Source organism: Cyrtonyx montezumae, unplaced genomic scaffold, assembly GCF_038088225.1.
Source record: "Cyrtonyx montezumae isolate F1298 unplaced genomic scaffold, pur_monq_1.0 scaffold_2, whole genome shotgun sequence".
Lineage (NCBI taxonomy): Eukaryota > Metazoa > Chordata > Aves > Galliformes > Odontophoridae > Cyrtonyx > Cyrtonyx montezumae.
The window spans coordinates 38,346,415-38,366,002 of record NW_027071936.1 but is presented as its reverse complement, the minus strand read 5'-3'; the positions used below and the strand labels follow the sequence as shown (position 1 = coordinate 38,366,002).

At 41.0% G+C, this 19,588-nt stretch overlaps 1 protein-coding gene across 2 annotated transcripts in view; it reads left to right on the top strand.

Moving 5' to 3' along the window:
* The first annotated feature begins 4,667 nt into the window (after positions 1-4,667).
* Positions 4,668-19,588, top strand: part of TSPAN5 (tetraspanin 5) — a 78,880-nt gene continuing 63,959 nt past the window's right edge. The window contains exon 1 of one of the 2 annotated variants that reach the window (XM_065736970.1): positions 4,668-5,158. In XM_065736970.1, coding sequence (XP_065593042.1) covers positions 5,078-5,158 — 81 coding nt within the window. In that variant the 5' untranslated portion in view covers positions 4,668-5,077. The remainder of the gene's footprint in view (positions 5,159-19,588) is intronic. The other variant, XM_065736968.1, reaches the window with a different exon arrangement.

Sequence of the window (19,588 nt, the reverse complement as noted above, 5' to 3'; positions counted from 1 at the left end):
AGTAGCAATTGCAGTCACCACTAATTCAGGACTGCAGATGTGAGACTCATTTGCAGAATAATATGTATGTTTTTACCCCAGTATGTCCTGCCACTGTCCTGCCTACAAAATTGTAAGAGGTAAGTAGTAGTTAATGCTTTTGGGGAGCTTGTTTGGCTATAAGAGGTAGGTGCTTTGAACTATCTTCAGTCACTGTATGATAGCAAGACATGGACCAGGCACATCAGACCATTCCTGCCTCAGTGTCACATAGACTGGTCAGGGGAAGTATTAAGAAAGCACTGTGTCAAAATCTCCAGAGCTAGGGCTTGCTGAGGCACTGCACTACAGAGCTAGTGCCATGCTTCTGAGCATTAGCTGCAAGCAGCAGCACTGTGCAGCTAGCTGCAGCCCTGTTCGCTCCTTGGCCTTTAACTGCGCAGCACGAGGGCGGAAGCATGCCACCTCTTCCTCTCAAAAGCAGAAGAGGTGTCAGCTTGAGGTTCCTGGCAGAAAACCCAAACCAAGATAGACCCTCCGTATCTACTCCTTCTACTTGCAAGAAAAAGCAGGGTGCGTTATTCTTCCCTACTCTTCAATAGTAACATTTCTGGCACTAATGTTCTTCATATTTCGTTTTGCAGATGTTTGCTGCAAAGGGACTTCTGAAAGCTGTATCTTTGTTTAGACTGCTGCAAAACTTGTCTGGGCTCATCTTGAACAAGCCAGCTTGCAGACTGTGTGCAGTAGAGCTCAGCCGGGTGGATCTTATTGCTGCTAGTTCTCTTCAAGTAATTTGCATTCTAATTCTAGTTAGTAGCTCTCATCGCCTTTCTTCCAAAACCTGTTAAATTCTAGAGGGATCTGCAGCGAGTGGAACCCGCGGTTTCTTTATATGATTATTTTTACCATAAGAACAAAAGAAATAATAGAACCTTATGCTAGAGGTATAGCATTTGGACACAAAAAAATAAGGCTTAGATTCATACTGTATTGAGAAGGTAACAGTGGGTGTGATGTGCTTAGTTACTGGTTATTATTTGATATGCCCTAACTTCAGCTTCTGGCCTCTCATTCTGCAGATGTATAGACATGCTCAGTGCTATATGACTCAGCCTAACAACAATGCTTTTGTTATCAAATTATAAGGGCAATGGGTTGGTCCTGTAAGTGGATATTATTATTCAGTACTCAGAGGCTAAGTTTCAGGCTGAAAAAGCAGCTCAGTACTCACCAGAAAGCCACTAACTAGTGTTAGCCTTAATAATAATAAGTTAAAAATTATACTTGTGAAAGAACTGAAAAGATTTGTTTTATTCCTGTAGAAAACAGAAGCTATGTTCACAACTGGGATAAGGCACATAAATCCACTGAAGCCAACTCAACTTGTTCCAACACCTGAGTCTGGTCCTGTAAAATGCTTTTCTCAGAAATTTTAAGCCTAGAAAGCCCTCACTCTTAGAAGTTGGACATTTGCTAAGCAGAAAACAAAGTGTTTTTATGTTTGCAGGTGTATGAAATGAATACAAATGGTATCACAAGCTGGGATGATAAACAGATTGAAAAATACTTTTATGTAGGTAATACCTCTAAGTCCATAAATCTTGTATTCCAGAAAGCTCTAAGAATTCCATGTGGAAAAAGATATTGCTACTGTACAAATTTCAACTACAATGAGGTGTCCAGGAAATAATTAGGCTTAGGGACGCAGACCTTGAACTCTTTGTAGACTACAACTCTTTATCTTCCTGAATGTGGCATGAGGTGACGTCAGTAATGTGATAATTCATGGAACTTCCATCTTCAATGGGCTACTTAGCTGTATCTCATTTCAAATCATTCAGACTTGCATTTCTTTTTCCCTGGAATATGTCTAAGAATTCAGAGATTAACAAACAGGGACAGACGTGAAGACAGAAATGACCAAACTGAGGAACTGGGATGAGAGCTCTTTATTTCAAGTAAGAATTTCAAAGTCTACAATGATTCCCCTTCTAAGATATTTATCAAACTTCCTGCATTTACCAGCATCAGTCTTGGTCAGAAGTCTGTTGATGTCTAGATCTTAGGGACAGGAAATATATTTAATCATTCAGATAGGACCTTTTCTCCCAAGTCAGTAGTAAATCAAAACATTTCCTAGTGTCATGAAGCACGGGGCTCTTAGAAACATTGCTTTGTCACTGAAATACTCTCCATTAGTTCTCCTGTAACAAGGCAGATGAATTATAAAGCAACAGAATTTGAATAACTGTTTCACCATGCTGCAAGGAAAGGTAATATTATCTGCTTGCTGCTGCTGAGGATTGCCTCAGGCTTTTGTACCAAAACATCACACTAGAACTCAGTGTTGTCTAGTAACTAACACTGAATTTAAAGTGTTGGCACAGTCAGTCAGGCTCAGTTTCCAGACCTAGGTCACCAAAGCATGTAAAAAAGGATCCACAAGTGATGACTCAAAGCCAAAGTGCTTTTTTTTTTTTTTAATAATTCCTGTTTGTTTAGGACAGAAGATAAAATGTGTTTATAAACCAGAGAGGCTGCTGCAGGTGCAGTAGACTCTTCCAGCTGGCACTCTGAAAGATCAATTACCTCTATCAAAGCTGTTCTGCTGCCTTTTCTGTCTAGTTGTTCATTTCTGAGGCTGCACAGGAACCCTCCACAGAGAGTGAATTAAAAAGACCAGGGCTCTGTGTTCAATACCCTCTTCAAGTGTGTAGTTTAACCATTAATGGTACAAGTGCTAATTCTTCTTAATCTGGTTAAATGGTGGGAAAACATGAAAAGATTTTGAGTTTGAAATGACCTGGCAATGGTGATGCTATTCTCAATTGGGAATGAAAATGAAGCCATATAATAGGATGCTATAATTGAGAAATGTTGTTTTTGCTTTTTATTTTTTTAAGTTGTTCATCAGGGATGAATGGACTAGTAGGTAAGCTATCAGAGATTGTTATTGAATATAGTGTAATAAATATTATTCTGCAATATTTTCCTGTTGCCTGTGAAGCATTACAATGCTAAAGGGTGCCAACATGTGGTGTTAGTGGAGTGTTGTGACAGTAGTATTATCAATGTTGTACAGGCTGTCACCAATACTTGAAATGACGTGTAAAAACAGCACTTTAATAAATAATACCATTACCATTACTGTGCTGCATGTGGAAATGTGCTTTTGCTCATTGGTACAGAATCTATGCATTACTGAGTACTTTTCTATCTTCTTGCTCTGAATGGTCTTGCAAAAGACACAGTGTTAACATCACTCTAACAGCATCCACGATCACATTGCTCATATGGTAAGCTATACAATTATATTCATGTTATAAATTTTTGTTGCCTTTGTTTCTCATTTACCACCAATCATGACCAATATTCATGGATCCATTTCAGCAGATGCTTTCTCTCCCCAGCACCTACTGCACCTGAGAGAAATGTTTTCATCACTCAAAAAAACCCCACACATGATCAAAGCTCCAAAACCAGCACGAGGTGATCTTCAACCAAAGACTATTTTTTTTTTGTTCCTCTAAAAATATCATACTTTTCAAGGCTGTTATCTTACAGTTTGGTAGAAATGGGAGACATAATTTATTATTACGAGGAAGTCTTTGTCAATGGTTTACGGGCCCGGTTCCTCGATGATTGGTGTGGGGGAACCATGGACCCACACCCTGGGAAGGGGGAAAGGGAAAAGGGCCTAAAAACAAAACAGTGGCAACAATCTGAGGAGGAAAGCTAATTTACTAAATAAGATATCAGAAAGCAAAATAACACAATGTAATACAATATAATTGGAATTGAAGCTAATAAAGCAAATGAAATGAGCAAGAGAGAGTGTCTGATAAACCAAAGGCCTTACGCTAACGCTGAAGGCGGACGGCAGCGAGCACCCACTGCTGAGTCGATCCCAAAGGAAAAGAAGATTGTCCCGTGACATGCAAAGTTTTTATCTTTCCCCCAAGAATAAAAACGAAAAAATACAAAGTAACGCACAGTCCTCTGGGGAATGTAGTTTTTCACTTCTGAGACAGGTATACCCGTAACTATCGATGATCCACAGAGCTGGAGCATTAACTCTTTAACTCTTAATGCACTACATGATGTTATGATGTGGAATACCAATACCAAAAAATGTAAAACCATGACAGCCTTCCATCTTTTCAATTAAAAGTATTGCAGTTATTGCTGGGCTAGGAAACTCTGAAGACTTGCGAGATTGAAATGAAGATACCCTTCATCCAGGAAACGCTATTATGCTCTTAATGGTAGGTTGGCTCTCTGAATCCCAAGTAGCACATGAATCCAGCGGTACAGCTGGAGGATTCAGCGTATCTTTCAGTAAAAGTCCGCCACGAAGCCACGTGTTCTCGTCCTTACTACTGACCACAGGCGCTAAGGGAGAGGACGTTCTTTCCAGCGCTGCCAGGAGCCCCCACCATCGCCCTCCTTCCGTCCTCACCCGGCCTCGGGACCTCGCCGAGGCACGCCGACCCCCTTACATCCCTCTACCCGCAGCGGACAGACCCCTGCGGCTTAACTTCCCCCCCCCGACCCAGGCACCCCGCCGCGGGGAGCGGGCGTGCCAGGCAGGACGACCGCGAAGTCTGATTGGCGCGGCGAGCTGTCGATCATCCCGCCGGCGCTCGCCACTGCGGGGCGGGGCTCGCGCGGCGGCCTGCGCTGCTGTGGGGGCGGGGGAAGAGAGCGTCGTGCGAGCGGGCGCTCGCGAGCCCCGCGCCTCTGCCTAGGCGCCTCCCGCTGGTCCCCTTCTCCCCGCTGCGAGCAGCCGGGGCCTCCTCCATGCGGGAGAGGAGAAGGCGGGAGCTGCTGGCCGGCCATCCCCGGCGCCCGGCAAGCCGGAGCCGAGCCGCCGCCGCCGCCGTGCCGCTTCTGCCGCATCTCCCCGCGGCGCGCTGAGCTGTGCCCGTCGCGCCGCCCCCTCCCTCGGTCCTTCCCCCCCCCCACTCCCCCCCCCGCCGCCCGTTTTATGTTGTTTTTTTTCCTTTTTTTCTTTTTTTTCCCCCCCCCCCCCCATCCTCTTACCTCTCCGTTTTTCACCCTGGCCGCGAGCAAAGTGTCTTCATGAACGCAGAGGATGTCCGGGAAGCACTACAAGGGGCCTGAAGTCAGTTGTTGCATCAAATATTTCATCTTCGGCTTCAATGTCATCTTCTGGGTGAGTGAGCGCAGCCCCAGGACGGGCACCGTGGGGCGCCCCGGGCGCGGGTCGCGCGTGACAGTTGTGCGCGTGACAGCTGTGCGCGGCCCTGCGAGCGCCTTTTGTTGTAGGTGCCCCGGGGCCCCGCGCACCCCGCCCCACGGCTGCTTCGCGGTGGGGTTGGGGGGTTTGGCCGCCGGGGAAGGGATGGATCCGTATGTGCGCGGTGGGGTTTGTATTGAAATATGTGCACGCGCGATGCGAGAAATCCAAGCTCAAGTTGTGCGAGCGGTGCCGTTGGTTGCGGGAATCGTTCCACGCGCAGCTCGGCATTGTGTAACCGCGTTGTTCTGGTCTGTGATCTCACGGAGCTGTGGCAGGGATAGCAGGAGGGAAACGCTGTGCAGACCTCTGGCTCTTGTTGCCCCGTGCCAGCACCGCGCATGCAGCAGGCAGAGCCATATGGCGGGATGTAGCCCGCATAGCTTAGCGTTTCTAGCATCTTCTCAGTGTGTCAGGTTTGAAGGAGAAGTAGCCTATTTTGGGTGTAAATTCCAGATTTTGGAACCACGCGGTGAAGGCGTCGATGGTTGATCTCACGTGTGCATGGACGATGAGTTCTTAGCACTGCACAGAGCATGAAAGTTGGGTGAGTGCTCCTTATGTGTGCAGTCCCCTCTTTATATGAGGCATTCCATTTAGCAGTAGCAAACGTGCATGAACCACAGCAGGGTGGATGCCCTTCTAAGGGAATATCAAAACAAGTTGTGTACATTGGTTTCTTAGAACTGTAAAAGTGGTTTGGGCCAATTAAACACAAAACAAAAAACACCACCATTTTCTTATGGATGTAGGTGATGAAGAGGAAGAAAGAAACCTTGCTGGTACCAAGCTTGTAATTATCACCTCGGTGAGCAGAGAGCAAGGTGTTTGCCTGGCTAATAAGGACTTGTAGTTCACTTCATGTCTGTGTACCTGGGAAGTAAAGATGCCTGGAGTGGCTGATTTGGTGGGAAGGGGTTTTTTATATATGACACACTTACAGTGAAATATCTTTTCTTAATCAAGGAGGTATGTTGCTAGAATGAAGTTGACAGCAATTGCATACCTTTACATCAAAGTTTTCTTGGCCTAAGAACGTGACCTGTGGCAATGAATTGCTGCAGATGAGTATCCTGACCCTACGGTAGCTGCTGTGTTTTTATGATCTGCTGAAGTTTAATGGCTGAGTTTGCTGTGGTTCTCTTCCCTCATCTGTTTTTTTCCTTTTGATTCTCATGGGCATACGCTACTGTGAACATATATATTTTTTAGCAGGGAGCAGGGCAGTGTTGGAACACTTGTGTGACACGTCCTTGAACCAAAGAAGGGAAATCATGATGAAACACACGTGAATGTGTTATCTTGCTCCTCCAGGCATGTAGCAAGATAAGATACCCTATAACTTCATTCGCTTCATTCTCTGAAGGCTAACATGTGGATGGTGGAAATAGGGAAGTGGTATCTTCTCAGTACCTAGTGGCTGGTTGTTTTCCTATTCTTGTTCTGTTGGGGCTGGCATGTACAGCTTTTGCATAGCACCATGGAATGGGTTAAAGGAGAGCTCTCAGGGCCACACAGCTTTGTACTGCTGCAGTGGTAATCCGATGACCTGAGTGTATTGCTCGCTCTGCCACTTGCTTGCTGTGTGGCCCTTGCTTACAGATTACCTGTTTTGCAAAATGCAAATTGTCTGGTGTCCTTGGCAAAACCTCATGAGATCCACACTGAATTCGGTCATTTCTTCTGTTACCTTTTCATGAGGAAGCCTGCATTTGTTAACCATGGTAGGAAGTGAGACTGTGACTCTTGCAGAATACATTTTAAAGTTTTTATTGAATTAATAGCAAATTCTTTAATATTCTGACGTGAAACTGGGCCAGAAAAGCTGTGAAGGAAAATTGCAGGCTTGGTTGGCTGCTTGCAGAAAGGGAGCATCAAACATAGCCACTAATGTAGTCCTTATAAATAGATTGAAATGAGAAAGAGGTCATTGTATTATCCCAGTGACACACTCCTGGGATCTTGTTCCACATATCTAAATGTCTACACCTTTGTTAAAACTTCTGAAGCTTTCTTATGTGCTGGTTTTAACATTACCTTTTAAAATTTTAATGAAAACAAATGGAAAAAATACCCTCTGTTATGCATCATAAAACAATGGTCTAAAAATAAAGAGAACTGAGTTGAAAGAGTAATGGTTTTGACAAGAAAATTGTCAATGTCTCAAATAAGGAAATATTGTAGATCTGCTGAAGTTTTGTGGGTAATGCTTGCTGGTTAAACTGAAGGTATTATAAAAAAAATACAAAATTTGGAGGGTTTATATGCTGTAGAGTATGGGCAAAATAAATTATCAGATCAAATTCTCAGTTGTTTTTATTTTGTGCTTATACGTTATCTTTCCTTAAAAAGCTAACAAGCAAAAGAATAAAACACAGCTGATCTGCTGGAATAATTAATATGGGAAGTTGCACTCTAGTGCTGTGTCTTCAGTTGTGACTAAAGGAAAGGTGACACGATACTCTTGTGGAGATGGTTGTGCTCCACCCCAGGCAACTTGCCCTTGTCTCTGTGTCTCATAATGCATTAGAAGAGAACTGTATCCTCCAAGACTGTAGTGACTCATGTTCTAGGTATACTTGCCATTTTAATTTATTTTTTTTCTGATATCCAACAGTAGGAAGTAAGAGAATATACCCAAAGTGCTTGTTCGGAGTGCTGTGAGGTTGCAGTGCTGTGTGGAAGTGCCTGCTTGGCATTTGCCAACATAATGTTTAGGAACTGAGACCAATAGATCACAAATATATCTAGATGAAGTAGAATTCATTGTTTTGCTTTCCTTTCTGTTGCTCAGCTGCTATTCTGCTGATTGTTAATTAGAGCATACTCCTGTGCTTTAACTTGGCCAGCATAATGCCTATGTGAAAACACCACATAATGTTTGCCACCTTTCTAGGCTGCTAGAATAGTGCTTTTTCTTGAGCCTTTATGCCTTTATCAAGGTGAATTGTAGGTGAATTCTGAGCTAGATAAGACCTGAATGTATAATACAAGTTAAAAGAAAACAATTTTATTGTTTACTCACATTCTTTACCTACATATCTCTCCTCACCCTGTGTAGTCTTCCACGTAGAATGATGTCAAAGATGTAATGTAACAAATAATAGTAGATCACCTTGCTTCTGGAAAGGTGAGGACCATTTCCCCTTCTTACCTTTCTGCTTCTGCAAGACAGTTTTAAATTGACTTTTACTTCCAAGAAGTACTTTAAATTCCTTTCTGTGCTTTACTGTGCTTGATGGGATCTACGGATATATACTTTCATTTAAATTGGAATTTCCACGTCAGCTGGAGGTCACTGACCCAAACTTAATAGGAACAATGTATAGAAAGCATTGATTCATCAGACAGCAACCTTTACTTTATCTGGTGATTCGCTTTAAGTAGTGGGATATGCTGCCATTGTGAGATGTCAGAATATTGCAAGTCATGATTTATATCTTAATTTTCTTGACATGTGCTGGTTTTGAGGGTAACTGTACGGGAGTCTAAATGTCTTCTGGCAATTTAGAAGACTAGCAGAAAGAAAACTGAATGAAGTTATGTAAGTGTGCTGTGGGAAAAGTGTTGGAAATGTGCGCTGACCTTTGAGGGACAAGAAATAGACTGTTTATTGAATTTTATACATTGTTAGTAGTTTATTTTCAAAGGGGCAGAAGATCATTTTCTCATGCCAGCTACTTCTCAAACATCCATGAACGAAGTTTTTGTTATGTAATTTTGCCTTGCCACATTGGTTAAAAAAAAAAATAATAATAAGTCTATGTAAGACTTGTTCCATGTGGCCTTCAAATGCCTTCTGTATCATTATAAATTTGCACATGGGGGATGCTCTTTCCGTGGAAGTGAATGACATCCTGATCACTTCTCCCAAACTCCTCTTCCAGTTCCCACCCCCACCCCCCCCACTTTTTTTTTTAATAATCAAATTACTTCATTGTTATTATTTTAAAATTTAATATCACTAGTAACTTGGAGAGCATTCTGTAAATGATCCCACCAGAAACAGAACGGTTCTTGTCTGGAGAAAATGTATAACTGTTTTGTGACATTGAAGGGTAGCAACGCACATTGTACATACGGATAAAATAGATGCATTGTTGTGAGTTCGGGAGCTCTGAATTCCTTGAGTTGTCTTTGCACAGGCACAGCCACAGCCCTTTAAATGCATACAAAAATATAGTAACTCTGCTGGCTCCAGGGGACTTGCCTCAGATTTGCGGAGGCCACTCTCGAAATAAAAATGTTTTGTGTCCTGCCTTCCCTAGTAACTTTGTAGCAGAACGTATCATTGCTTATTCCGAAAGAATTATGTGAGAATCGTAGGCAAAGCTGTCTCCTTTCTCCTCAGTGTTTGTGCTGCCCAGACTAGTTGTTTGGAAGTATGTTATTGTTTCAAGCTATTTTATGTTTGGGGTTTGCAGAACAAGAATAAGCCTAGGGACACAAGACTAAGAAATAGGGAAAAAGCACTGATTGTGGTTAATTGTGCAACTCACTGTGTTGGATTTCAACGTACTTAACGTTATTGAACTTTAAGTGCAGCTTACATAATTCTGCTGTAGTGATGGATTTGTTAACTATATTTAACAGACTCCCACCTTGACTGACCAGTTTCACCTGATGGCACATCTACTGCGGGGCATTGAGAATACGTTTTGAATCTTTTGAGTTTCAATCAGAGAAAAGCTCATAAGCAACATCCTGTGAATGTGCAGTGGCTGTAGAGTACTCCAGCACATGAAACAGTTTATAATGTTTTTCTGATAAAGGCAGTAGGTCCGTGTTCCAGAACACTGAATTTGATGAAGAGGAGACTCAGGGGAGTCTCTATAGAAAGGAAATTGTGGCGAGGTGCTGGTTGGCCTCTTCTCCCATACAACTAGCAATAGGACTAGAGGGAATGGCCTCAACATGAGCTGGGGGGGGGGGCTTCAGTTTGTTGATTAGGAAAAAATTCTTCTCTGAAAGAGTGCTCAGGTGCTGGAAAGGGCTGCCCAGGGAGGCGGTGGAGTCACAGTCCCTGGAGGTGTTCAAGAAACATTTAGATGTGGTACTAAAGGACATAGCTTAGTGGGAAATGTTGGTGAGAGGTGGATGGTTGGACTATGTGATCTTTTCCAACCTTGGTGATTCTGTAATTCGGTGACGATACACATACCACTCTAATTCACTAAGATAGCCTCTTTTTGATAGACTCTTCAGTAATATATTTATCATGTATGTGCATACTCAGTTACTCCATATGATACAAAGGCACACAGGGAAAGCTAGCAGCAGCTGTACTGTGGAAGAAAGTGTTTTGAGCCAATATCAGGTAGTGCAAATAGATGTAGGGGTAATAAATTTTTTTTTTGTGTTATGTGGGAATTGGAAAGAGGAAAAATGAATGGAACTTCTGTCATCTCCATTGCAGAGGAGTTTCCAAGTATCTCCTCTCTGTTCTTTGTTTTTCAACACTCTTGCATTTAGTTCCTTAGATTAAAATAATACTGAAGTACTTTTGTACTTTTAAGCAAAATTTAGTTTATTCATTATTCCTTAAACCCTGTAAGATGCAACAGGTTGTAATTAGTAGGGGATAAGACGCTTAAGTTACAATTAATGAAATACTTCCAGGAAGCTTTCCTTCTAGTTCCCTTGCTACAGATAGACTTCTTGTAGATAAAGCATTCTATAATGTTTTTGACACCAAGGTCACTACAGTCTAGAAATTCAGAGCAAGAATCTGATGCATCATTAAATGCTCACCCATAAGTAGGTACCTCAACAGTTTCTACTCTGTGAACCAATGGCAGAAACCAATGAAGATCTGCTATGGGTATTTAGAATATTGTTTAGCTTCCAGTTAGAATAGAGGGTGAAAGAATATTTTTGACCTAAATAAATTCTAGTAAGTTCTAATTGTGCCAGGCAGGGAAATTCAGTCTTAAAGTATAATGCTAAAGGATAAGTTCAGTCTTATACTTTGTGTTGCCCAAAATGTGCAGAACGTTTCTTGTATACGTGGCTAGCAGCCTGTCAGCAGGACTCTAATTGTTTTATTGATGGAGGCAGGAGCAAAGAGCTGAGCAACTCAGGAGTTAACCCAGCTCTGTTAGTAGTGACCCAGAAGTGACTGTCACTGTTAACCATAGAAGTGCATTCTAGTAAAGGAAATTGGCTTTAACTCTTCTAAATATATGACTTCACGATTAGAATTTCATAGTGACTTTGTATGTTTGCACTGTTTTTTCTTTTCTTGTTTTTTCTTTTTTTCCCTATTAAAGCTTCAAACATATTGTCGCAATGCAAGAAAGAATTAAAGAAAAAAAAATGAAACACTTTTTCTTTTTTCTTTTTTTTCATAATGAATTGCATTTTAGTGCACTTTTACAGTTCAAGATCCTGGAAAACATTTCTTTACTGTTTTGAGGCCTAATTTATTTTCCATTGTACTATTGTATGAGTTTGGAAAACATCCCATTTCTTGTGAGTCTGCTGCTGCTCCTGCCAAAAATATGTTCCCTGTTGGCTCCCTGTGGATGTGGATTTCCAGTGATTTCAGCAGGACTTTGCACAAGTAAAAGAGTGAGTTGGGGTGGCTGTAACTGTTGTCTCAGTGCCCTGTGTATGGCTGCTTCTGTAACCAAGATCTACAGCCATCCGCCTTCCCCTTTACACTCGCATTTAAAAATGTTGCTGACACAGTGGGGTTTGCAGTCAAGGGAGCTTGATTTGGTATCAAACTCTGACTCAGTGTGATCTCATATAACCTCCAGATGGCCTGACTTGTGGAGGTGCTCAGAACAGTCTGATCCCACTCCTTCAGCTGTAGAGAACAAATGAGGCAAATGGCAGTAGCAGTATTTATCTTAATACACATCAATCTCCACCTTCAGCTAATGTTTCAGCTTTCCAGTTGCTTTCCTCTGGACAGCATTTAGAATAAGCATTTCAGCATACACAGAGGATCTTATGAATGAACTGTCAATTTCCCACAGAACTGGGGAAAAATCAATATGCCTCTTCCCGGCCTTGAAAATCCCTAGTGAAGGCTCCATTACATCAAATAATATTGAAAATCATTTCAAGTGAAGTTCCTGATGTGTGGTGATAGAGGACTTTTAGTCTTCTTTTTGCAACAAGGCAAATACACATTATGAAAGCTGCCTATTGTCTACCTATTCTGTACCTGTTACTGTCTGGTTTTCTCAATAGCAATGCTACTTGCGCAAAAATCAAAGGACTGTAGCAGCTTTTGCCTAAATATGTTTTTGTTTTTTTCTTTTCCCTTTAAGAGGCAAGTAAAACTGCCTAAAAGTGTCTAGTGCTTCTTTGTATATTGTATTCAGTGAAAGAAGTAAAGGGAAACTAGATGCCTTTAGATATGACATATTTTGCATTTGTAGAGGCTTCTGTTTTGCTGACTGTAATGTTAAAGGAGTTAAAACCTTTTGTTTGTCTGCTGTCATATGCTCAGTAGCTTGTCCTATTGTTACAGGGTAATGAATGTGGCATAAATGAAATTGCAAGGCTGCTTGCAGTAATTCAGCCTACTGGGTGTTTCCTAGCGTTAGTAGCTTACCCTTAATGAGAGTCCAGCTTAATTTACATTGATTTAGGTGCAAATATCCCATGATGCAGAATGTTGTTTTGTGTCAGGTCTCTTTCTCTACATGGGCAGATTCTCTCAACCAAGCTTTGGTGTGCTAAGCAAAGACACAGCAGTACTGTCAGAGGTGGCACTCATAGCAGATCTCCCAGCTGTCATGTTGTCAGAGCCCACAGCACAGGTTCTCCCTGTTGAACACCTTTGGTTTGCATACATATGCATAAAGAGTGCATTTATATTTCTGAGAGCAGGTTCTGTTTTCCCCTCCCACTGAATTGCATGTCTTCTGCAGCATTTTGTTTTCCTGCCTGTAATGTGATCTTAACGTGATCTTAAATGCAAGTGTACATCTTCATCACATACTTCTCTGATTTCTTTTCCTTCCCATAAATGTCATTCCAAACACTGTGCCACTCTGTGATAATGTACTTCATTGGAACGGTCTCCTGGAGAAGGGGGCAAATGATCTGCTCTCTGAAAAGCAGGGATTGTTTATCATTATCCATTTCTAAGTGTCCTTTTTGGCTTTGTTGCAGACAGGTTAGTAAGCATTTAGTGGTGAGAAATATGCTTATATGTAGTGAGTATGTAGCAAGATATGAATATATATGTACACACATATACTTTATGTAGAGAACACACTCTGTGTATGTGTGGAGGAAACAAAAATATTGACTTACAAGAGCAGAAATGTATTGACCTGTGTGCCTAAAAGGAGGACTTGAAGAGACTGGAAACTCATCTAACTTCTGTTACCTGGGAAGAACGCCTTTTTGTGCTATCTTCCACTGGCTGCATTCACTGTTCTGCTGCTCCTGGGAGCTCTGAGATGGTCATCAGTGGTGTTCCTGTTTCAGCCACTCAGGGCTGAGTATGGCTGAAAAGCACTACTTTCTTTTCTATGAAAGCAATCTTATTTCTCTTCAAATATATCCTGTTCTTCTAAAGATAGACAAAACTCCTATCTGGATACTTTAGAGGTTCATAATTACATCTGAATCAAGTCTTCATGATACAAAATCTTCTTCCACGCTAGTGGAAGCTAGTGTGCTTGACTTAAGGACATCAGCCACTTACATTTTTATGTGATTTACATCCTTGCTGGATTCTGCTTTTATTCTCTTTTCCAGAAGTAGCTCCTAGATAGATGCAGTTAATAGCTTTGTATTTTAAAGAAAACCAATACCACTTTTGATGAGAGAGGTACTGAAGGGTTCTTGACACCGTAGTAGGCAAGTTGCAGCTCTCATCTGGCCTTTCTTGTTTTCCATTGTAGTACTCTCCTGTTCCCCAGAGATGCATGACCCTATCGCAAAGGTGCTAACCTCTGACAGGGGCAAAGGGACAGCTGTGAGGAACAGAAGCTATTGCTATCAGCTTTCCCTATCCAAGGATGTTGTATGTAGGTGGGGTTTCCAGTGAACTCATTCTCATCCAGAATTTCATGGATATTTTAAATGCCATGCCTAGTAAATGACATTGAAATTATACTCAACTCCACCATCACCTGCAGTTTGCTTATAAGTAGCAGCTGATTACTTCATGGATAAATTACCAGGCCTCTTGTGAATACCTGATTAATGTTGGCTTTGCCCTCCTTTCAGTTTGTGATCCACTCCAGCTTTCTGCCAGAGGCTGTTCTTGCTGTTGCATTCCCCTATTTGTCTATGCTTGTTCTTACTCCTTTCTCCTGCAACCCCAAGTTCAGCTGGGTTCTGCGCTCGGTTAGCTCACAGGAGCCCCTATATTGTCAATACTACACTCTGAGAGGCCTTTGTATGGGTGCTGCTTGCTGACTCCTACTTGATCTAGCCAGAAGTCAGCAGGAAAGTGGCAGGAAGTAACAAATAGCACTAGGTTTTTTGATATCCTTTTATAAGACTTCTTCTTACTTGATGAACGGCTTATGTTAAATGCCTTTTTTCAGTGTAATACACAAGCATCTCCTTCTGAAACAGCAAGCCTCAGTGTAGGTGCAGTACCACCCAGATGGTGCTTTATGGGTAACGTTTCCTTAATTGATGTGTCAGTCAATAAGTCTGATGAATGTCAAAGCAGTAACCACTGCTCTGGCTCTGGTGTAAAGAATTTCACATTTTAGCTTAATGAGCAATTGCTGCAAGAGTGAGCCAGGTAGAATGGGTGGGGCTGTGGCAGAGACTGTGAGGTAGCAGTGATTTGAGAAGAATACTGTCCTTTTTTTTTCTTCTTTGTATTTTAGTTTTGGAGCACATGGGAAGGTTCTGAAGCTCAGAGTCACAGTAGTGTTGCTTATTCAGTAAAGGGCAGAAATTAAAAAAGGCTGTTTGCTGCTGCTATACCTGTTAGAAGCATCCTAAGTAAGTCCAAAATATTTTGAGAATCAGTGTAGATACTTTTTTGTATCTATACAGAGCTGTCAGCTTCAGTGAGATCTGCTATTTATTTAGATCTTAAGGTACAAGGGTCAGATTTTCATTTGCTCTAGAAGACCACCTTGTACCAATCTGTGTGTACCCTGTTCTTAATATGCCTGCAGGCTACACATACAGAGCAAGTAGAGCAATGTTGCAGTTGTGGCATCAAATTTTCACGTGAGTACATTTGGTCTCCCAATAGGGAATTTTAAGGTGTTCTGAAAGGCTGGACTTTGTCTCCACTGTGCAGTGGAACTGTATGAGTGGTTGGGAGAAAACAAACTTGTAACTTTTTGCAGGATGAGCAGGAGTTTGGAGCTCTCCATGTCTTGATCATAAAGCAGGAGGTTTTTAATTTTGAGAATGTGATCTTGTAAAAGTTGGAAGGTAGTCATGTTCTGCCTGAATGAAACCTGTTTTCTTCTTTATTCCACCTCCATGCTGGCTTCAGGGTAGATGTTTTTCTGCATTTATTTACTGGTATCATAGTGCCACTCAGGGAGCTCTCTCGTCTTATTTCACTCTGTTTTGCTAATAGGACTTTATCCTGGTTTAAAAATTCTCTATCTTGAAAAACAAAACAAAAACAACCAAACAGAAAAAGAGAAAGCAGAATAAATACGTACATAAAGACATTTCAGGATTCACTGAAAACAAGCAGTGGATCAATTACTGAGTGCTTTCCCTTTTCTTCATCCACTTCCTGTTGTAGTATTAATTTTGAATGAGCCTCCTGCGTAGCTTGCTTTCATCCACTCAGGGTGCAGAACACAAAGGCTTTCAGCACTGTAAATACTCAGGGCCTTGTCCTCTGCATAAGAGCAGCTCCTGTGGACTTCAATAGGAGTCACTTGGTGGCAGCTGCATAATTAGACCCTTAGTTTTCAAGCAATGTTTTTTTTTTTTTTTTTTTTTTTGCTTGTTTGTTTTTTTTCTAATGGAAAAAAAAATCAAGGAGGAAATAATAAAGAAGGAGGTGGGAGGAAAGCTGCAAGATGTCCTCCAAAGAAAACACTGAAAAAACTTTGGAAAGAGATAGAGCCCTTACTTAACACTCCTTAAGTAGTTAAGGGCTGACCAAATGGGTAATACACTCGTTTAACAAAAAAAAAAAAAAAAAGCCTGTCAAGAAGAGGGGAGTCTGACAAGTGTTTCTGTTGGTTTATGTCTTGGAGTACGTATCCATCTGACCATTCCGATCTTTTGAATGAAAACTTCCTCTTGATAACAAGAGCTACAAGAGAACCTAATACCTGCAGTGCTGAGAGAATGTAACTGCTGAAGCAGACTGTTCAGTGTTCTCTAGTTTTGAAGTGGTTATGTGCTTGTATGAAATAGCTTTACAAACACTGAGCTATCGCCTAACAATTTTCTGCAGGGTATGTTCCTTCCCACTGGTCTGGACAGCAAGTTGGCCATGACTGTTGCTTTTTTTAACTAGTGATTCCTAGTATAGTTTGACTACTGAATCAGACTTTTGCCAGACTTGTGTGTAATAGCAGCAACTTCATAGCAAATCTGTGTCCAATGGAGCTACTAATGCCCATCTGTTAAGTACCACTACTTATGCGGTCTGCCATTAGACACATAAGGAATCACTACATTTTATTAATGGCTTCTGAACTTTAACAACATCTTAGGTTGAAGATAATGGTTTCTGCATGAAATACATTCCATTGCTGCTAATGGTGTCTGAGTAAGTTAATGTGGCAAATAAAAGAATTTCTGTAAACAAAGCATGGAAGTAACTATGTATAAAAATCAAATCTGAAAACTGGTTTGTAGCTGAATGGAAACTGAACATGTCAGAGTAGTTTTGGTTATAATTAGGTGACTGATAGAGGAGATTTTAAAACAGTTTGTCTAAAAGCAGAACTTGATAAATATTGCATCTGACTTCTGTTATTGGATTGTCCTGTAGTTTGTGGTAACACAATATGTGTAGATAGTAATAGTGTTTACTATTAGCAATAGTTGCAATACTACTAAAAAAACACAAAGCAAACCCAAATACAAAACAGTAACAGAACAGGAAAATCAGCCTTTCTTTTTGCCTCTAAGGAAAGCTTTAAAGAAGTATGAAGTCGATTCTTATTGATAGTGTATATATTAAAAACAAAAAACAAACAAAAACCCCACACAGAACAAAGGCAAGATTAACATTCCCTCCTTTTACACTGGTCATACCACCAAGGGAGATCAAGAGATTATTTGGGCTGCTGCACCGAATCCTTAATCTGCTAGTGTCAGGCACCTTCAAAGGTACCATTAACCTACAGATCCAAAAATTGCTTCAAGGTTTTGGAGAGGTGCTGAGCCTTGCCTTTTGATTAAGTTTGGTGCAAGGGAGCTTCCTAAGGGAAATAATCCTGCTTTACTCTCTCTAGAGTGCGAAGAAACAATGTCTCAGTGCACCAACAACTCTGTTGAACAAGCTGAGGTTTTAGTAGTAAGGAATTGAAAAAATGTTTCTGTGAAGATCAGTTGTGTGTTCTTGATTCTGTTAACTTTGTGTATTGACAAATTAAAGAAAGTGTTCTAGGTATTTAAATCTTATCATTCACAGTCCGTTAATAAAGATGGAAGGAAATGACAACTTCTGGAATATTTTTTCATTTGAAGTTCTGTCCAGTGTAAGGGCAATTTGGGTGGGTCTTAAATTTTTGTCAAAGACGGGCAGCTAGGATAGTGTATCTGCCAGCGAAAACGACTTAAACAGCTTGTGTTCAGTGTTAAGATATGGCTTCAAAAAGCAGCTGAAGGGCTAGTGAAGAGTGAGAAAACGTGCCCGTCAGTGTGAGGATGGGACCTCTGGGAGTTGTGAAGCTGTTTTGCTGCTTAAAGCACCAACTGGTTTAATCACCTTGAATAAAAGCTGTGTGGTTTTGTGTGAGTACTGTTCTGGTCAAGCACTGACCCTGCAATGAATATTTGACATAACTGGTAACTTCTATGTACAGACTAACATCTAAAAAAGCAATAAACAATCATAGAATCACAAAACAATTGCTGTTGGAAAAGTCCTTGAAGATCATGAAGTTCCGACCCCCCTGTCATGGACAGGGTTTGCCATCCATCAGACCAAGCTTCCCAAAGCCCCACCAGCCTGGTCTTGAATGCCTTCAGAGATGGGGCATCCACAGCTCTCCAAGGGAAGAATTTCTTCCTCATGTCTAATTCAAATCTCTTTTAAAATAAAACTACAGCTCCCTGTCCTATCACTGTGCTCTCTCATAACCAACGTGTTATCCCTTGAAAGTATCTTACCTTAATCAGCTGTTAAGTCTGGGGGTATGTTATCATTCCCCTGTTCTCAAGATCTTCAACTCTGAAATCTGAATTTATCAAAAATACCTGAGGACAATCCCAGACTCAGTTAGGAAAGCCTCAGTAGTGGAAGGTATGTTGAGATCTGAAAGGCTACAGTTACTACAAGAAGATATTGATCCAGAAACTAAATTATTACTACAGTTAAGGATGTCTGGTACAAGACAATGTGACTGTGCCTGGAATGGTATTTCCAGTGTACTTCGCTGAAGACTGGTAAAGTTCCACTCTTTTCTTACTTTCTTGATCTCTGGGGTGAATGTATAAGTGTCTAATACAAATTCTTCTTTCTGGCTTAGCCTGAGATAATGCCAGGAGTCCAGGCTTCATGGTTGGTTTCTTTAAACTTCATGAAATTTCAAAATGAATTCTCAGTGTTCATAGTGAGAATGGGGTGGGGTTATGAAAGTGTTGTTTGTGAACTGATCATAACAGTTGATCATCGTTGGTTTAAAAAAAAAAGGGAGCAAAAGAAGTAACAGTTGAAGTTTCAAAGTGAGTATCAGGAGTAATTTTGTGTGCTTAATTAAAGATGGCATTGATATTGTCAAAATTATGCCAGTACAAGAAGAATATATAAAATAATGATGCATTCATTTAAATTCAGATATAGTTACAATTATTGATCTATGTTTTACCTTCAAGAAGAGGCGTTTTGCATTTAAAATAAAATGAAAGTTATTGGATTCTGATGAGATGTAAGAATGAAAACTTGCACTAGGCTGAACAGAACAGTTGTTTTGAAGTATTTTTGGGCGATCTGCTGTGAGGTGTCCTGATCAACTCCCCCTTCTTGCCTCCCTGTGCTATTCTGTTAAAATTATCGTGAAGCATTTCCTGATAAAGAAATGAAATAAGAAGAGCTTTGAAGAGTGGCCAGTGGTAGATAACTTGTGAGAAGTGTTAGAACAAAGCAGGCAGGTAGTGATAATACTCAGGGAATATGCTTTCAGCCTTTCATAGACAGAGTTAGGATATTTGTATTTGATGTCCCTAGACTGATTTTAATTTGTGGTTTTTATTTTTTCT